The sequence below is a fragment of the Cannabis sativa genome, chromosome 3 (assembly GCF_029168945.1).
Source record: "Cannabis sativa cultivar Pink pepper isolate KNU-18-1 chromosome 3, ASM2916894v1, whole genome shotgun sequence".
In the NCBI taxonomy this organism is placed as follows: domain Eukaryota; kingdom Viridiplantae; phylum Streptophyta; class Magnoliopsida; order Rosales; family Cannabaceae; genus Cannabis; species Cannabis sativa.
The window spans coordinates 41946032-41962096 of record NC_083603.1 but is presented as its reverse complement, the minus strand read 5'-3'; the positions used below and the strand labels follow the sequence as shown (position 1 = coordinate 41962096).

The window sequence follows — 16065 nt, the reverse complement described above, 5'->3', positions numbered from 1 at the left end:
GCTTCTCCCACTAACAAAAATATTTCCATGTGCTATGACACCATCTACTCTTACTCATCCCATTAATAGGTTCTTGGAGATTGTGGTTGTGAACCCAACTCCCCTCATTTTTGGTATAATAATTTGTGTACATGTGTGAGTGTGTTTTTACTTTCTTTCTCATTAGTGGCAACTTTGTCTAAAAGTGTTAATAGTTCCCTTATGTCTACATTAACCACTAAATCATGCAAAAGCAATTATATATATATACATAACCACCACTACTACTACTACTACTACTAGTAATTATTGTTCATATAATATAATATATTATATGGCTAGCTAGTAGTAATAATAATGAATATTAAAATATTGAAAGTGATGATATTCTATTTCTAATTATGAAATTATCTCTATCAAGAATAACAATGGGAAAATGGAGTGTACTATGTTTTGGTTTTCACTTTTTTTTTTTAATTATTATTATTATTTTTTTATTTTGCTTATACTTTTTCTTCTTCTACCCTTTTTGGAAGTAGTACATTCTAATAGTGAAAATAGACATGAGCTTTGGAGTTTGAAGGTGACGTTACAAGAGAATCATCACACATATATCACTTTGAACCAAATAAAATTCTTGCATTTTTTTTAAAAAATAAATTCCCATTTAAATGAATGGAAAAATAAATTAAAAAGCTTTGGTATTATCACCAATATGGAAGTGCAAAATCCTACAATATCATTTTGCCGACAATTCTTCTGAATTTGGGAAATTTTTGGGCCCATTTCTTATGTTATAACATTATCAACTTCTTTCAAATCCCACCTCTTATTACTATTAGTATGATAAATCAAATCCCCTATTCATATTTTATATCTTTATGGTATATATTGTTGAAAAAGAAAGTGCATCAAACACATGTATATAGGATTTTATATATAGAAAAGAAAAACATATTATATACATAACTTCTCTCTTATTTATTTATATATAATAATTTAGTGGGGAGATGATCATGATTTTCTATAACATAATCTAGAGTATTTCTATATATGTCTAATCAAAAGATGAATCACACAATTAAAAGAGACATACTTTAATCAATGGACGGTTTGTATTAACATGGAAATCTTAATGGTTTATGCTCATTGATCACTTTTTTCTGTTTACCAAAATGTAAAAAAAAAAAAAAAAAAAAAAAAAACTCTAATGCTTAACAACCCACAAGCATATTCCATTAATAATGTTATAAATATATAAATGTTCACATTATTCTTCTATGTTGGGTAATGAGATACAAATACAAAAATTAGATTAGATGGTAGATATATCTATAATAATGATTGATTAATAAATCCTATAAATAAATTCCTATCCTAGTAAGAACACTCTATCATCTACCTCAATAATGTGTCAACATATATTATTTTTTTCAATCACCATATTTCCTAAATATCATCATCAACTATTTTTTTTTTATATATATATATTTATATTAATATATCAAATAAAGGAAGGGAAAAATTAGCTAGGAAAGCACAAATGTCACCAACCAAAACTTCACTATGTGCCATTACAAATGCACATGTCACCCCCCAAAATGACTTAATAATTCAAGTGATGATAAGCACTAGTTGATGCATTGTAATGTCAATCAACAGTGTATATATATATATATATATATATTGAATAATATAAAAATTGTATAGAGTTATTGTACAAGGGACAAAACAATGACTACCTATCCATCATCTATTCTCTATCACTATCAATATTCATCATCATCAATTAATTACTATCATTTTTTTCTCTTAAAATTTAATAAAATGGCATTGGCCATGCTTCTCCCACCTTATAATTATGCATTTAAATATCTAAACTTTTCAATTATGTAATAGATACAAGTTGACTACACTTTATTTTTTTCTTAGTAGCATTTGAATACCAATACCATTGTTTTTCTTCTTTTTTTTAGTGTTATTTAATCATTATTATTTTGATAATTATTATTATTATTATTTTGCTATAGTCTACATAGTAATGAAATCACCTCTGTCTCTCCATCTCATTCATAATGGGTCGGCAGAAACCACCATCAGATTCTGAAGTAGCCTTATTATGATTTTTGTTTTTAATTTTGACAAAAATGAAAAATGGGCCCAATAAAGCAACAAAACAGAAGTGGAATTAATATATTGGGCCTGGGAAATGGGCTCCACTATGAACTGTAATTGTGAATGCAAAGTACTCTCTTCTTCTTCACATATAAATATATATTTATATATATATATACATTTATTATATGTATAGCATAATCAATCTGACTTTTAAGTTCATAATGAATTGGATAGTGATGGCACAGGCTAGACATGTCCCCTCCATGTCTTACAATATAAGAAACATGGTCCCTTCTTACTGCATTTATTTTCCTTCTATGTATGTATATATATATTTATGTATATATATGCTTTGTGTATTGAATTAAAGTGGTAGCTCAAGATATATATATATTTTACATAATTAACAATTATTAATCATTTTTTTTTCTAAAATTACTCTAAATATATGATAATACAATGTTTGGTAGGTCTTAAAATGTACTTCTATTGGTATAATAATATGATAAAAACCATAATTTAAAGGCTCTAATATTGTGTTAAAGATGATATTTTTATCGTTATTGGTACAATTATTATGATTACTCTATCGATTTACGATGGTAAGAACATACATGGATTAAAAATAAATTTTGGACTAGTTCTCTCGAGGTCGATTCGATGCCTGGGCGGTTTAATAGGAAGGAACTGTAAATTCAAATCCTAACGACCTGATTTTTTTATACAGGGTTCTCGACTTTATTTTATTTTTGTTGAAGACCCAAAATAACCTGAGAGAAATTGAAGAATACATTTTTTTTTATACATTAACTAAATTTATATTTAAATAAAATATAATTCAAATATACTTCTTTTTATGAGTATTGTACTTAAATTACCTCCACACCCTCACATAACCGAGATATAATTCTAAACATAATAGATTGTATTCTTTAGAGATGGATGTGTAAGTTTGTGGAAAAATTGAGGTAAAAATTTAATTAAAGAAGAATGGAGACTATCATAAATGATATGGATAAAATGGATAGAATGATTATTAAAAAAAAAAAATAAAGTAAACATAATAATTTTCTTTTTAAAAAAAAAGGATAAAAATTAAAAGTATCAATATATACTTGTTGTAATTATCATTCAAACACAAATTCATTTCACATTGTAATATATTTATTATTATTATTCATTGATTGATTGATAAATAGTATACATAAACACAAGATAAATATAGATATCACTTTCACAATTATTAACAATATTTATCTATAGTACCTTTGGTTGAATTGTATGTATTGTCTCATATCCAACCAAGTCCACCTACATAGAAAAAGAAAGAAATAAAGAAACTCATTATTTTCCTTGGTAATAATTTCATGATGGTCCTAGTGTTTTCATTTTCTTATGCTATATAGTCATGTTATGTGGCTATAGTGGTGAAGTAGTAATGTGAATAAGTTGTTTGGTTACAGAACAGTAGTACTAGTGTACTAATACTAATACAAAACTCATGAGAGTCATCGAAAGTGACAACATATATATATATATATATATATATATATATAAATTAAATATTTTACACCAAAACAAACACAGAAGAAGCCAAAGATGGTGGCTATTATATTTGACACATACAACTAAAGTACAAAGAAAAAAAAAAAGAAAGATTTTTTAGTACAAGAAAACGTGTTAAACCCACAGACAAATTGAGGGTCACCATACTTAAACCCACTAGAAAGTGTCCCCCCACAATGAAAAAATAAAAAGGGTCTATTTTCATTTCAATTACAGAGACGTATTGCTACCAAATGCATCATATTAATAATGTGACTATTGATTAGATTGGCTTCGAATAACTTTAATATGGATGGAAGATACAATAATTAAGGGGTGTTATGAGAAATCTAATCTATATCTATTATTGTTATATCTATCTTTGGACTTAAAGAGACACATTAAGTTAGTATTTGTCTGAGAAATTTGACTTGATACCTGGTAAAGAGTTGACACTTGAGTGGGTTACAACTAGGCCTGCATACAAATATGTTAAAAGAGAATAATAAAGAAAGAAACACAAAACTTATTTTCTGCTTCTGTTCTTCACTTTATTCATGTTTGTATAATTAAAGTTAGATTTGGGATATAAAGGGAGAATAGAATAGTAAGTAATTATATATACAATGTGACATGACTAATATCAATCATATACAGCTGGGATTTGGTTTAAATCATATATTATTATAAGTAATTAAAGTCTATTATAGGATACTACTAAGATAACCCACCTCATGAAAAAGTCATCCAAAAACACCTAATTTGCCATAATTATGTGAGCCAATGAAATCTGAGTTTGTTTTTTGAGTTTTGATGATGCTTCATGCCTCTTAAATGTGCACTATAATAAGTGGGTGTCAACTTTTTTTTTTCTTTCCCCAACTTGTGATTCCTAACTAATTTTCTATTCCTTTTTAACCCTTTTGAAACCCTACCAATATAGTCCACTGTCCAATAGCTATACCATATCTATTATCTAATTTATCACTGCTCAAAATCATGAGTTTAAGGATAATATATCAGATTTCATTAGTGCACCATATTGGAAGATCAGCTTTAAATCATGAAAATTGAGAAAAACAAATCAAAAGGGTCCTCATGCTAATACTTAACTTATATTTATATTAGTGTAAATCCCACTTCTCTTAACATATAATAAAATTAGCTTATTAAGTTTATGTAAATCAGAAAAGGAATTTTTACTTTTTGAAAGAAAAATAAGAGTAGCTATTCAAGTGAAGTTCTTACCTTTGTGCAGAGGATGGAATTACTGGTTCTTTACAATCAAATAACAAGTGAGACCTCAACATAATAAGGAGAAAAAAGAGAGATTAGTATCATCATAAAGAAGCAATGTAATGAACTTAACATTTATATTTTCACATAAACAAGGTCAATGTCATTAAACTTGCAGATATTAATAACTGCCTGCTAAATTGTATGTGATTTAAACAATAATTCTTTAGTTTGTGCAAAAACCAATTTGAATGAATTTCAGGCCTTCAAACAGAAACAGATTGGGCCTGGGAATACCTACATAAAAGTTGATTGGGCCAAGACCCTATTAGTTTTGACCCATGTGTAATTGGAAGTGTCAAATACAGTTGAAATCATTGCTGTCCTCCTTTTTTTGCCACTTCAAAACATTTCTTCTCTGTGTTCCTATCCAAGGAATATTTCTGGTTCTCAACAATTTTAAAGTGGGCTTCTTCTCTGTCTTCTTGAACCAAATTCATTTCATGTTCTAAGGGATGGTCTCAAAATCTCACCCTTTTGAAAGATGATGTCAAAAAACTACCCAAAAGATAAGTTTTTTTTAGTAACCATGCTGTGTAGAAGCCATGTCTTTTGATGAGCTGATCCCACCAGTTCTACCACAAAGTGTTAAAAATTTATCATAATGCATCAAAATGGGGCATTTCTCAATCAGATTTGACCCATCATAAGCTTCTTTAAGAAACACAGTACTCCTTGCACCTTTATTAGTGATGTAAAAGATACCATGATGTTTTATCAAACAAAGGAGTAACTTAGATGGTAATAAGTACTCTGAATGAAATGCATCCAATTGAGCAGATGTCAATCTCTTCTCCACAGTCAAACTTAGAAGCTCATGAAGCACACCCACCACTCTCTTCCTTGCTTTTGGATCAGCAATTTCAAATCTCCTAGCGTTTAGATAAGGAGATGGGAACTCCATTTTCTGCCACTTCTCAAATTGCTCAAGGTAACTTGTGTTTGGTCTAAAACCAGCTGGGAAATTTATTTTAAATGCATGTTGACCAACAAAATTACCATCTTTTGATATTCTAACCTTCCTTGGATACACACCAGAAGAGACCAGAATTCCTTGACTTGAAAATCTTTCCTCTCTTGCAGTGACTGCTAATGAAGAGTCCCAATTCTCCAAATGAAGATAAGCTTTTCCATTGAAATCCTTGACTGAAAAGAATTCTGGGTACTTTGGAATCAATGACTTGTCAAAATCATCAGGCAAACACAACTCTGATTCAATAAGTTTAACCTTTTCTAGTGGTACTCTACAATCAACTGACAACATCAACAACTTCCTCAAGTTCTTAACCAAAATGGGTTCCATTAACTCCCTTGCTTTAGCTTCTTCACTAGCAATTCTTTCAGCTTTCTCAGTCAAACTAACAAATGGGGGTGTTTGATTACCACCACCAACATAAAATATTGAAGGGTATTTCTCAATAACAGACATAAAGTTCCATTTTTGGACAAACCCAACTTCTTTTTCAAGGTTACGGAGAAGCAGACACTGCTGTTTTTGAGATTGGATAATGGATTTCAGCCTTAAGATTAAAGATGGCTTCTTCTGCAAGTCCATAGCTTTGTCCAATTCATGGACTCTGTGGTAAATTTTCTTCTTGGGTCTACTTCCTCCACTGTTTTTGTACTTCACAGGAACCAACATATAAGCTGAATTGCGAGAATTGTTAAAGCCCAACACCATGAATCTCCTCTGCATGTTTGGTTTTGCCAAATATTTCTTCACTGGGAACTAAAATCAAACACTTGGGGTGCAATTTAATCAACCATAATAAGTAAACACATCTATAATATATCCGTAGCAATAAACCACATTAAAATCAATGCAAACAAGAATAGATAACTAAAATATAATCAGTAAATGAATCTCCTCACCTCTGTGACAAAGCATTGGTTTTTATTTCTCACTTTCAATCAATATTCCAGGAATATAAAGAGAAGTCAAGAAAGGCACAAATGTATAAATAATATTAAATAAATTAATGAAACTTGTTTTTGTTTGGGTCTCCATAAGGGCCCAATTCTACTTGGACAGCCCAATTAAACTAGAGAGTGAGCGAGGCCTGTTTGGTTTCATGGGTCAAAGAGTTATATTATGGGGAGAAGTTGAAAATAGCCATTTTTTTATACATTAATTAAATTTACTTCTAAATAAAATTTAATTCAAATATATCTCTTTTTATGAGCATTATACCCAAATTATTCTTACACCCTCACATAATTAAGACATAATTTCAAACATAATAGATTGTGTTTTTGGTGACGGATGTATAAGTTTGTAGAAAAGTTGGGACAAAATTTTGATTACAAAAGAATAGAGACTATCGTGAAGTGATATGGGTAAAATTAGTAGAATGATTAAAAAAAAAAGGTAAACATAATAAATTTTGAAAGAGGTGGTAAAAATTAAAGACATCAATTTAAAAGAAGTATGTAGTATAATGGGGTATTTACATAAATATGGTAAGGAAACTTAATAGAAAAAAAATATGGTACTTAAATAAAAACTTAACTTATATAGGATATGCGATTTTAAATTACCATAAAATATATTAAAATTCCCTTTATATTTTTCTTTTTTAAAAAATAAAACAAATGAAACTACAGTGATCGTCGGAGTTGTCACTGGTGCCGAAATAGTTGTCGAAATTTGTTGTCGGCGCCGGAAAAGTCGCCAATGTAGCTGTCGGTGCCGGAAAAGTCATTGAAGTTACTGTCAGCGCTGGATGGCATTGTTGTCGGAATAATTACCAAGAAACTGGTTTCTTGATTTCTTGGTGATTTTTCCGGCGACAATGCCAATTTCGACGACTTTTTCTAGAGTTTGCTGTTAGTGTCAAAAAAATCGTCGGAGTTGCTGCCGGTGCCGAAAAAACCGCCAGAATTGGCATTGTCTTTGGCAAATTCACCGGAAAAATCACCAAGAAAGTAATTTCTTCATCAAGAAACCAGATTCTTGGTGATTTTTTAGTGATAATACCAATTCTGACGACTTTTTCGGCGCCAGCAACAACTCTGACGACTTTTTCGGCACTGATAACTACTCCTGTGACTTTTCCTGCACCGGCAGCAAACTCTAGCGACTTTTCCAGCACCAGTAACAAATAAAACAGCCTAAACAAATAAAAACATTAAATATGGACTTTGTAAACTTAATTTACATATATGACATATCAAATATCATAAAAATACAAAAAAAAAACAAAAAAACTATATAAATTGGTCAAACTTAAAAGTGTAGTAAACATTTTTCAAAATTACATAATGAGTGTAATTTTCTCTATTATAATTTCAGGATAAATTGAAAAATACTATTTTCTTATATCCATTAATCAAAAATACTCTCATATTATATTTTATTAAAATATACCCACTTTTATGTGCAAGTTGCCTAATATACCCTCACTCTTTACTTAAGTTTAAGATATAATTTACATTAACTAAAGGGGTTTAATAGAAAATTCATTCATAAAAGAAAGTATATCTTAAAGAATATAAAAATTAAAACAAATAAAATAAAATAGATATACATGTAATGTACTCTATAATTTCTTCCATTTAAATACATGGCCATAAATAATAATTTGGGCTTTGAACAAATCTTAAGCCCAACAAAGCCTCTATCGACAAGACCAAATCAAGAGGAAAGTGGGAGAATGGAGACTCCCATCCATTCTTGAGAGCTGAAGAAACAGACCATCAAAAGACTTCTATAAACGGAGGACCTCGAAACTTCTGAAAGATCATCTCTCAACTTCACTCAAACACACATGCTCCACTTCTCTACTAATATCACTTCTTTACCAGTAAAAATCCTCACAAAGTTCACTTTGACACAAATTAACACAAATTAGTCTGTTAGTCACTAAGATCACCTTTTTCAAAAGTCTCTTAATCTTTTTCTTAAAAAATATGCTTACTAAATTATAACTGCCACACAGTTGTTAATTAAGTATTCTAACTCACCAGTGTGTTTAAGTTTCACCATTTTAGGTGACCTTTTTTCAAACTTATATAATAAAGACTTTAACTACTTACTAGTGTTTTTTCCATCTAACAAAATATGCTTTTCAATTTTACTTTCAAGAAAACAATTTTTATTTTTAACTTTATCTATCAAGTAATCCAATTTGAAGATTATAACTTATGAATGATTTCGACATATATAAAAACACATATGGCTTGGCTTCTATCTTAAAAAAGAAGACCAAATATAAGAAATCCCCTAGTATAAAAACCAATTCCATAGAAAAGTAATGTTTTAAGATAAAAAATTGAAAATAAAATAAAAATGTGAGACAAAAAGCCAACATTTAACATTACATACTGTGTCCTCTTCAAACAAAAAAGCACAAACAATTTAAAAAGTTATAATAATAATAAAAGGTCTTTCCCCTAAAATGCCAAAGGATACAACCAAATATCCCCTGTAACAAAACTTAAAAAACAACAGACTAGAAAATAAGCAAAATAGATAAGGCAATGGAGAAAAGCATAAAAAATGTCGATTCCTGATAACTTCTTTCCCTTCTCCTCATCTTTCCTCCTCAAACCTAAGCTGTATGTTCTCAACAAGCACAAGTTGTAGTAGAAACTTACAGCTTGTCTTCGAACTCGGAAAGTGGGGTCATTTGCTCCTTCAAACCCTTTCTCTTCCTGATATCAGCAACAAGTACGGAAGCTTGAGTTCCGGCCTCCAATGGATCAGAAGACATCATGTCCCAATGGTCGAACACACACTGTGGGAAAGCCTGTCCTGAGGTAGCAGCTCTCAATGTAGCTGAGAAACCGAAAGACTCAATGACTGGAAGGTATGCCTTGATGTTGTAAAGTGGGGTACCCTGCCTCTGCATCTCCTCGAAGACGTGTCCACGCTTCTGGTTAAGAACACTGTAGATACCACCGAGAGCACCCTCTGGAGCTTGGATCTCGACCAAGTACACAGGCTCAAGAAGTCTAGGCTTGGCAGTGATTTGGGAAGCATAGATAACCCTCCTGGCAGTTGGGATGACCTGTCCACCACCTCTGTGAATAGCATCAGCGTGAAGAACAACATCACATACCTCAAAGCAAATACCTCTCATGTTTTCCTCGGCCAAAGCACCTTCCTTAGATGCCCATTGGAAACCAGCAACAACAGAATCCTTAATTTCATTAAGGTACTGAACTCCCTTACACATATCAACAACCATGTTAGGACCAGTGGTCTCAGGACCGAAACACCAGATTTTCTTGGCAAGATCCTTGTCCCAACCAAACTCCTCAGCAAGAATCTTGGATCGGATCTTAGGATCATCTCTTGGGCCAATACGTCCATCATCAATAGCCTCAGCAAGTCCTTCCTCCAATGGTCTTGCTTCCATGTAAAGACGGTTGTGCTTGTTTGGAGACTTGCTCATCACGGTACGGACTGACTTCTCAAGGACAGTTTCACGGAAAGACACAACTGGATCAGATTTGATGATTTCAGCTCCACCCATGAAGTCATCTTGCAAATCCTTCAAACAGATCTCAAGATGAAGTTCACCAGCACCAGCAATAATGTGCTCACCAGATTCCTCGATGGTACACACAACCATAGGATCAGACTTGGCCAGACGTTTGAGTCCTTCAACAAGCTTGGGAAGATCAGATGCAACCTTGCACTGGACTGCAACACGAACAACAGGTGACACAGAGAACTTCATAGCACGGATTGGGTGTGCATCTACTTCCTTCTCATTGGTCAAAGTAGCATTCTTGGTAATAAATTGATCAAGACCAACCATGGCAACTGTGTTACCACAGGGAACATCCTCAACGGTTTCCTGCCTCTTTCCCATCCAGATAACAGTTCTCTGAACACTCTTGACATACAGATCTTTCTTCTCACCGGGAACAAAGTTGGGGCCCATAATCCTGACCTTCATACCAGTAGACACCTTACCAGCGAAAACACGACCAAAAGCAAAGAATCTACCCTTGTCAGAAGCGGGAATCATCTTAGATACATAAAGCATAAGAGGACCATTAGGATCACAGTTCCTAATAGCAGTTGCATACTGATCGTCAAGAGGACCCTCGTACAAGTTCTCAACACGGTACTTCTGAGCTGTTGCAGGAGATGGCAAGTGAAAGATCATCATTTCCAATAGAGCACTACTTGCAGGTAGCCATGTCTGCATGACACGCTTCATCAATGCCTTGCCCATAAGCTCCTTCTCATCATTCTTCATGGTGACATTAAGCTTCTTCAACATAGGCCACAGCTTATCCTTCTGGTCATTCATACAAGTGGCAATGATTTGCCTGATTGGCTCATAACAAAACTGAACGAAACCACGCTTGCAGGTAGGAGAGCCAGTGTTCTTGCTGGTCCATTTCTTGGTGGCAGGGTCAAAAAAGTTCTCACCCCAGAGTCTTTCCATCATCTTAGACTCATCAACTCCAAACTTGGAAGCATACATGTTAGCAAAGTTGGTAAGAGTGAAAGCCCAACCGTGCAAACCAGCAGAGAAGGCAACTGTTCCTTTCTCGGGATAGACCTGAACGTCACCGAGAAGAGGATCTTCATAAGTTGCCATAATGACATTAGCATTTTCAATAACCCTCTGGAAAGTTTGGTAAGCTTCCTCACCATCCACCTGAAGCTCAAGGAAACACCTGTCCATCTTGTTCACTGTCAAAACAGGCCTAATCCTTTCACCAAGGGCCTGCCTGAGCACAGTTTCAGTTTGAACACAAACACCCTCAATACAATCAACCACAACAAGAGCACCATCAGTAATTCGAAGAGCAGCAGTGACCTCAGAGGAAAAGTCAACGTGCCCAGGTGAATCAATGAGATTGATAAGATACTCATTCCCTTTTCTCTCTCCTTTGTAGCAGCTCAATGATTCATCAGACATCTGGTAGTAGAGAGAGATACCAGTGGACTTGATAGTAATACCACGCTCGGCCTCATCAGCACGGGTATCAGTCATACGGACATCACCAGCAACTTCTTGTGCGATAATACCGGCAGCAGCCACCAAAGAGTCGGTAAGGGTAGATTTTCCTGAAATAAAAAAAATACAAACAATACAATATCAATAAATAAGATATAAATAACACCAACAGATCAAATAAATATCAACGTATCAAAGCTTCAGAAGATTATATACAGCAAATTAATAATAGCCATTATATGTATGCTTCATAAACTCGTACCAAGGTACAATAAACAAAATACTATAAGACATACCGTGATCGACATGAGCAATAACGGACATGTTACGGATGTTTTCTTTAAGATCCATGATCCTACGCAACTCTTCTGCTGTAAACTTCACCTGCAAATACCAAAATTATTGTCTGTTAATATTCAAATCACAAGAGCCAAAGCACCATTTAAAACCACTTAAGTAAAGCTTTTGCACAGGGCACTTACCATTTTGACTAGTTTTCAGTTACCCAGATACAAATATACCTGTCCAATAAAAGCAATGGATATTAGATCAATAAAAATGATTAACAAACAGAAATACAATTATCATGAACATTTTCTAGCGAACAACCTAAACATTCTCACATACCAAAAACAGCAACAAAAAAAAAACCATAAAAACCAACCAATTAAATTCTCTTTCCAAAAAATCAAGAACTAAAATAAAAAGATAAACCAAACTCAGTCTAAAACCCACACAAAAACATAACTCAATCACTAAAAACAATTCATATGATAAATCAATATACAAAACCCTATCTTACAATTGTCAACGAAAAAAGGAATCCGATTGCAAATCAACTAAAGGTTAGCTAAAAAAAAAAACAAAATAAATGAAGCTATGCTGCAATAAAACTGAACTAATACTAATCAGAAACTAAACCCAGACTCTAATTTCAAACAGATCCACAAAAAAGATTAACAAAACCCAGATCTTAAACTAAATCGATCGAAAACATGTCAACAGAATAATCATAGAGCAAGCTTTTTTTGTTTTGTTTGAAATAAAACTCAGTAGTAAATCAATGAAAGCTAAGCAAAATAAAAAGCATAAAATCAATGAGTGATCTGAAACAAGAAAGAGAGAAGAGAAGAGATTACCAGGGAAGGGAGAGGAGAGAAAGAGAGGCGGCGGAGAAAGGGAGAAATGAAGGTGGAGCTTCAGTCTCCTCTAAATAGCAGATGAGGCAAAGAGTAGAGATAGTTTCGGGCATATGCGGTATTGCTCCTCTTATTCCCTATCTCAACTAGGGTTTTTCCTTTATTGGGCTTTCTGGGCTTTCTTTTTGATGACTATGGGCCTATCTTTACTTCCATTTCTGTCGGCTAAACAAATGGGCCTAAACTAGTAAGAAATACGAAATGTATTTTCAATTTTTACATGTGTATAACAGAGAAAATTACACTCTATATTCTTTTTATATTATCTTCTTTTATTTTTACCTTCTTTTTTAAAGTCTATCACTTTACTATTTTTTTTAAACATTGTACCAATTTTACCCCTGTCACTTCAAGATATTCTCCATGTGACTCTCTTATGTCAGGGTATTTTGGGTACAATACATATAAAAATAGGTATGTTTCAAATAAATATAAAATTAGAGGCAAATTTGGTTAATTGATTAATAAAAGAGGCATTTTTCAACTTATCCCTATAAACAAGGTAAATATTATTTTAGATTTGTGTTTTGTAAAAGTTAGTGATTGAATTTTTTATTTTGTTAAATTGTTAAATAATAAATTAGATCAAGTATTTTTCGTATTCTAAGCTAATTTTTTGTTAAAGAAAATTTAATAATAACTCAATCTAAATGTGTTATGATACAACTATATTTTTTATATATGTTGGTGAGCTTATGATACTATTTTGTACCATTTTAAAAAAAAAATACAGTTCATTTTATTATTTATAAAAGAGGGAGTTTAATTAGTAATTTTTGTAAAATAAATAATCCATAATGATATTAACCCATCTACTAATTGGATCTTTTTGTTATTGAAAAAGAGAAAAACGGATGATATCTTTATCTTTATATATTAAAAGTGCTATCTAACGGCATTTCTTGGTTTAACATTCTTGGTTTAACAGAATATACTTAAAAATAAAAGAATATTCTGTTAAATTTAACGATTAGGTTTGATCTCCGTTAAAAAATAAACCCAATAATTAAACCCAAAAAATTAAACAATCTTTTAAATATTAATAATCTCTTTTTAAATTAAAAAAATCATCTTAGCCACATGTCTCTCTAACAAACCTATCTTGGGAGAATATTAATAATTTTTTTATTTATTTTTTTTTAAAAAAAATATAGATAAAATATCTAGAAAAGATAATATAAAAGAAGATTGATTGTGTTGGCTTAGAGATTTTTGGGCTTGGGCTTAAAAAAATAATAAAAAAAAAGATGAAATGGGCTGTAATTAGTATTTACCTTATATGTTTGTGCTTATTTTTAGTTTTATTTTTAATTTTACCACCAAGAGGAGAATGTTGAAAAATATTAGAATATGAAAATATTATTGGTGCTTATTAGTAATTTGCAAAGAATGTGAAAGTCTATAAATATATAGTTGTGTAGCTATTATTAAATATGAAATGAGATAATAGAACTTTTTTCAATTAGAAGATTAATGTACATTTTACTGTTAATAACATACATTATTATAACACAATTATGTTTTACTTACTAAATATACTGACACATATTTTATTTTTATAAAACAAATCGTTCAAATAATTATATTATTTTAATTATTAATTAAAATAAAAAACTAAAATATTAAATAAAACTAACACTACGTGGCTTGGCACGTAACAATCACCTAGTTTTTACAAAAAATGCCTAAAATGACACGCTTTCTTATTTTATATTTTCACAAATTATGGGTAACTTTTTTATGAATTCTTTTAATTACGTATTATTGAGTAGTAAACAAGATAATGTAAATATAAAAGCAACATGAAAATGTGTAAATAATAATAAACAAATCTATAAACAATAATATTGTTGTAAAAATAATATAATAAACAATAGTAAGTACTTTTGTACAAAAATCAAATCTATAAAAAATGTATATATACTTCTTTGTAATTTATTTTTCTATGTATCTTTATATATTAAAAGTAGCTATCTAACGGCAATTCTTGGTTTAACAATTCTTGTTTAACGATTCTTTTTTTATTTAGCCTTACACGATTAACTTAACAGACTGTTAACATTAAACGTTAATAAATAAATAAACCTAATAATTAAACCCAAAAAATTAAACAATCTTTTACACTACAAACTACAATTTTTGAATTTTTTTTACACTACTTCATTCAAATGCAACATATATTATAATTTTATTATTATTGTTTCCAATATGTTTTTACTGGACATAAAAGTTTAATTTAAATTTATTATTTAAATCTCTCTAAATTAAATATTATTTATTTTTGATTCATTTATTTCCTTTCGAACTCATAATATAATACTTAATATAAAACATAGCATACGTGCATAGCACGTAACAATATACTAGTTTATGGAAATATCCTAAATTAATCTTACATACAAATGCAACATATATTATAATTTTATTATTATTGTTTCCAATATGTTTTTACTGGACATAAAAGTTTAATTTAAATTTATTATTTAAATCTCTCTAAATTAAATATTATTTATTTTTGATTCATTTATTTCCTTTCGAACTCATAATATAATACTTAATATAAAACATAGCATACGTGCATAGCACGTAACAATATACTAGTTTATGGAAATATCCTAAATTAATCTTACATACAAATTTTATTTTGGTTTTGAGAAAAAAAATAATGATAATGATGAAAATTGCTAAAGGGATCGTGCCTAGCACCATCTAATCATCTATTATTATAATTTAACCACTCAATACTAAAATATTACATTATTATTATTAGATATTATCTTTCTGTCTTTTCTTAAAAAAAAAATATATATATATTAATAACATTTTTGTCAATTTAATTTAATGGAACTCATTTGAGAGATGCAATCATAGACTTTCAACTCCTTTTAGTTTGATCATTAATGATTGTAAGCATTTTGTATTTATTTTTTGTGAAACTATTTGCAAACAAAGTTGCTCACAGTATGTTTTGTTATTAATTTACAACTTACATTTGTTATCTCAAT

At 30.7% G+C, this 16065-nt stretch overlaps 2 protein-coding genes across 5 annotated transcripts; both read right to left on the bottom strand.

Moving 5' to 3' along the window:
- Positions 1-3237: 3237 nt before the first annotated feature.
- LOC115710171 (protein WHAT'S THIS FACTOR 1 homolog, chloroplastic) lies at positions 3238-6634 on the bottom strand. Of its 4 annotated transcripts, none has more exons than XM_061111149.1 (4): positions 5176-6634; positions 4891-4944; positions 4081-4119; positions 3238-3408 (listed from the first exon to the last, which is right to left on the bottom strand). In XM_061111149.1, the coding sequence occupies exon 1, from the start codon at positions 6632-6634 to the stop codon at positions 5459-5461; it is 1176 nt and encodes a 391-aa protein (XP_060967132.1). In that variant the 3' UTR covers positions 3238-3408; positions 4081-4119; positions 4891-4944; positions 5176-5458. The 4 variants fall into 4 exon arrangements, with proteins under 4 accessions (XP_060967132.1, XP_060967133.1, XP_060967131.1 ...); XM_061111150.1 differs by having other exon boundaries at positions 5180-6634; XM_061111148.1 differs by having other exon boundaries at positions 4081-4944.
- A 2595-nt stretch (positions 6635-9229) lies between these two features.
- Positions 9230-13141, bottom strand: LOC115709092 (elongation factor 2). The gene is made up of 4 exons (XM_030637127.2): positions 13001-13141; positions 12344-12382; positions 12158-12245; positions 9230-11971 (listed from the first exon to the last, which is right to left on the bottom strand). The coding sequence occupies exons 2-4, from the start codon at positions 12344-12346 to the stop codon at positions 9531-9533; spliced, it is 2532 nt and encodes an 843-aa protein (XP_030492987.1). The 5' UTR covers positions 12347-12382; positions 13001-13141; the 3' UTR covers positions 9230-9530.
- Positions 13142-16065: the final 2924 nt, after the last annotated feature.

Coding starts and splice junctions, on each gene's coding strand:
- LOC115710171 (XM_061111148.1), bottom strand. CDS start 6,634: ATGCAGAGGAGATTCATGGTGTTGGGCTTTAACAATTCTCGCAATTCA.
- LOC115709092 (XM_030637127.2), bottom strand. Junction 11,972..12,157: donor TATTGCTCATGTCGATCACG/GTATGTCTTATA, acceptor TTTTTATTTCAG/GAAAATCTACCCTTACCGAC.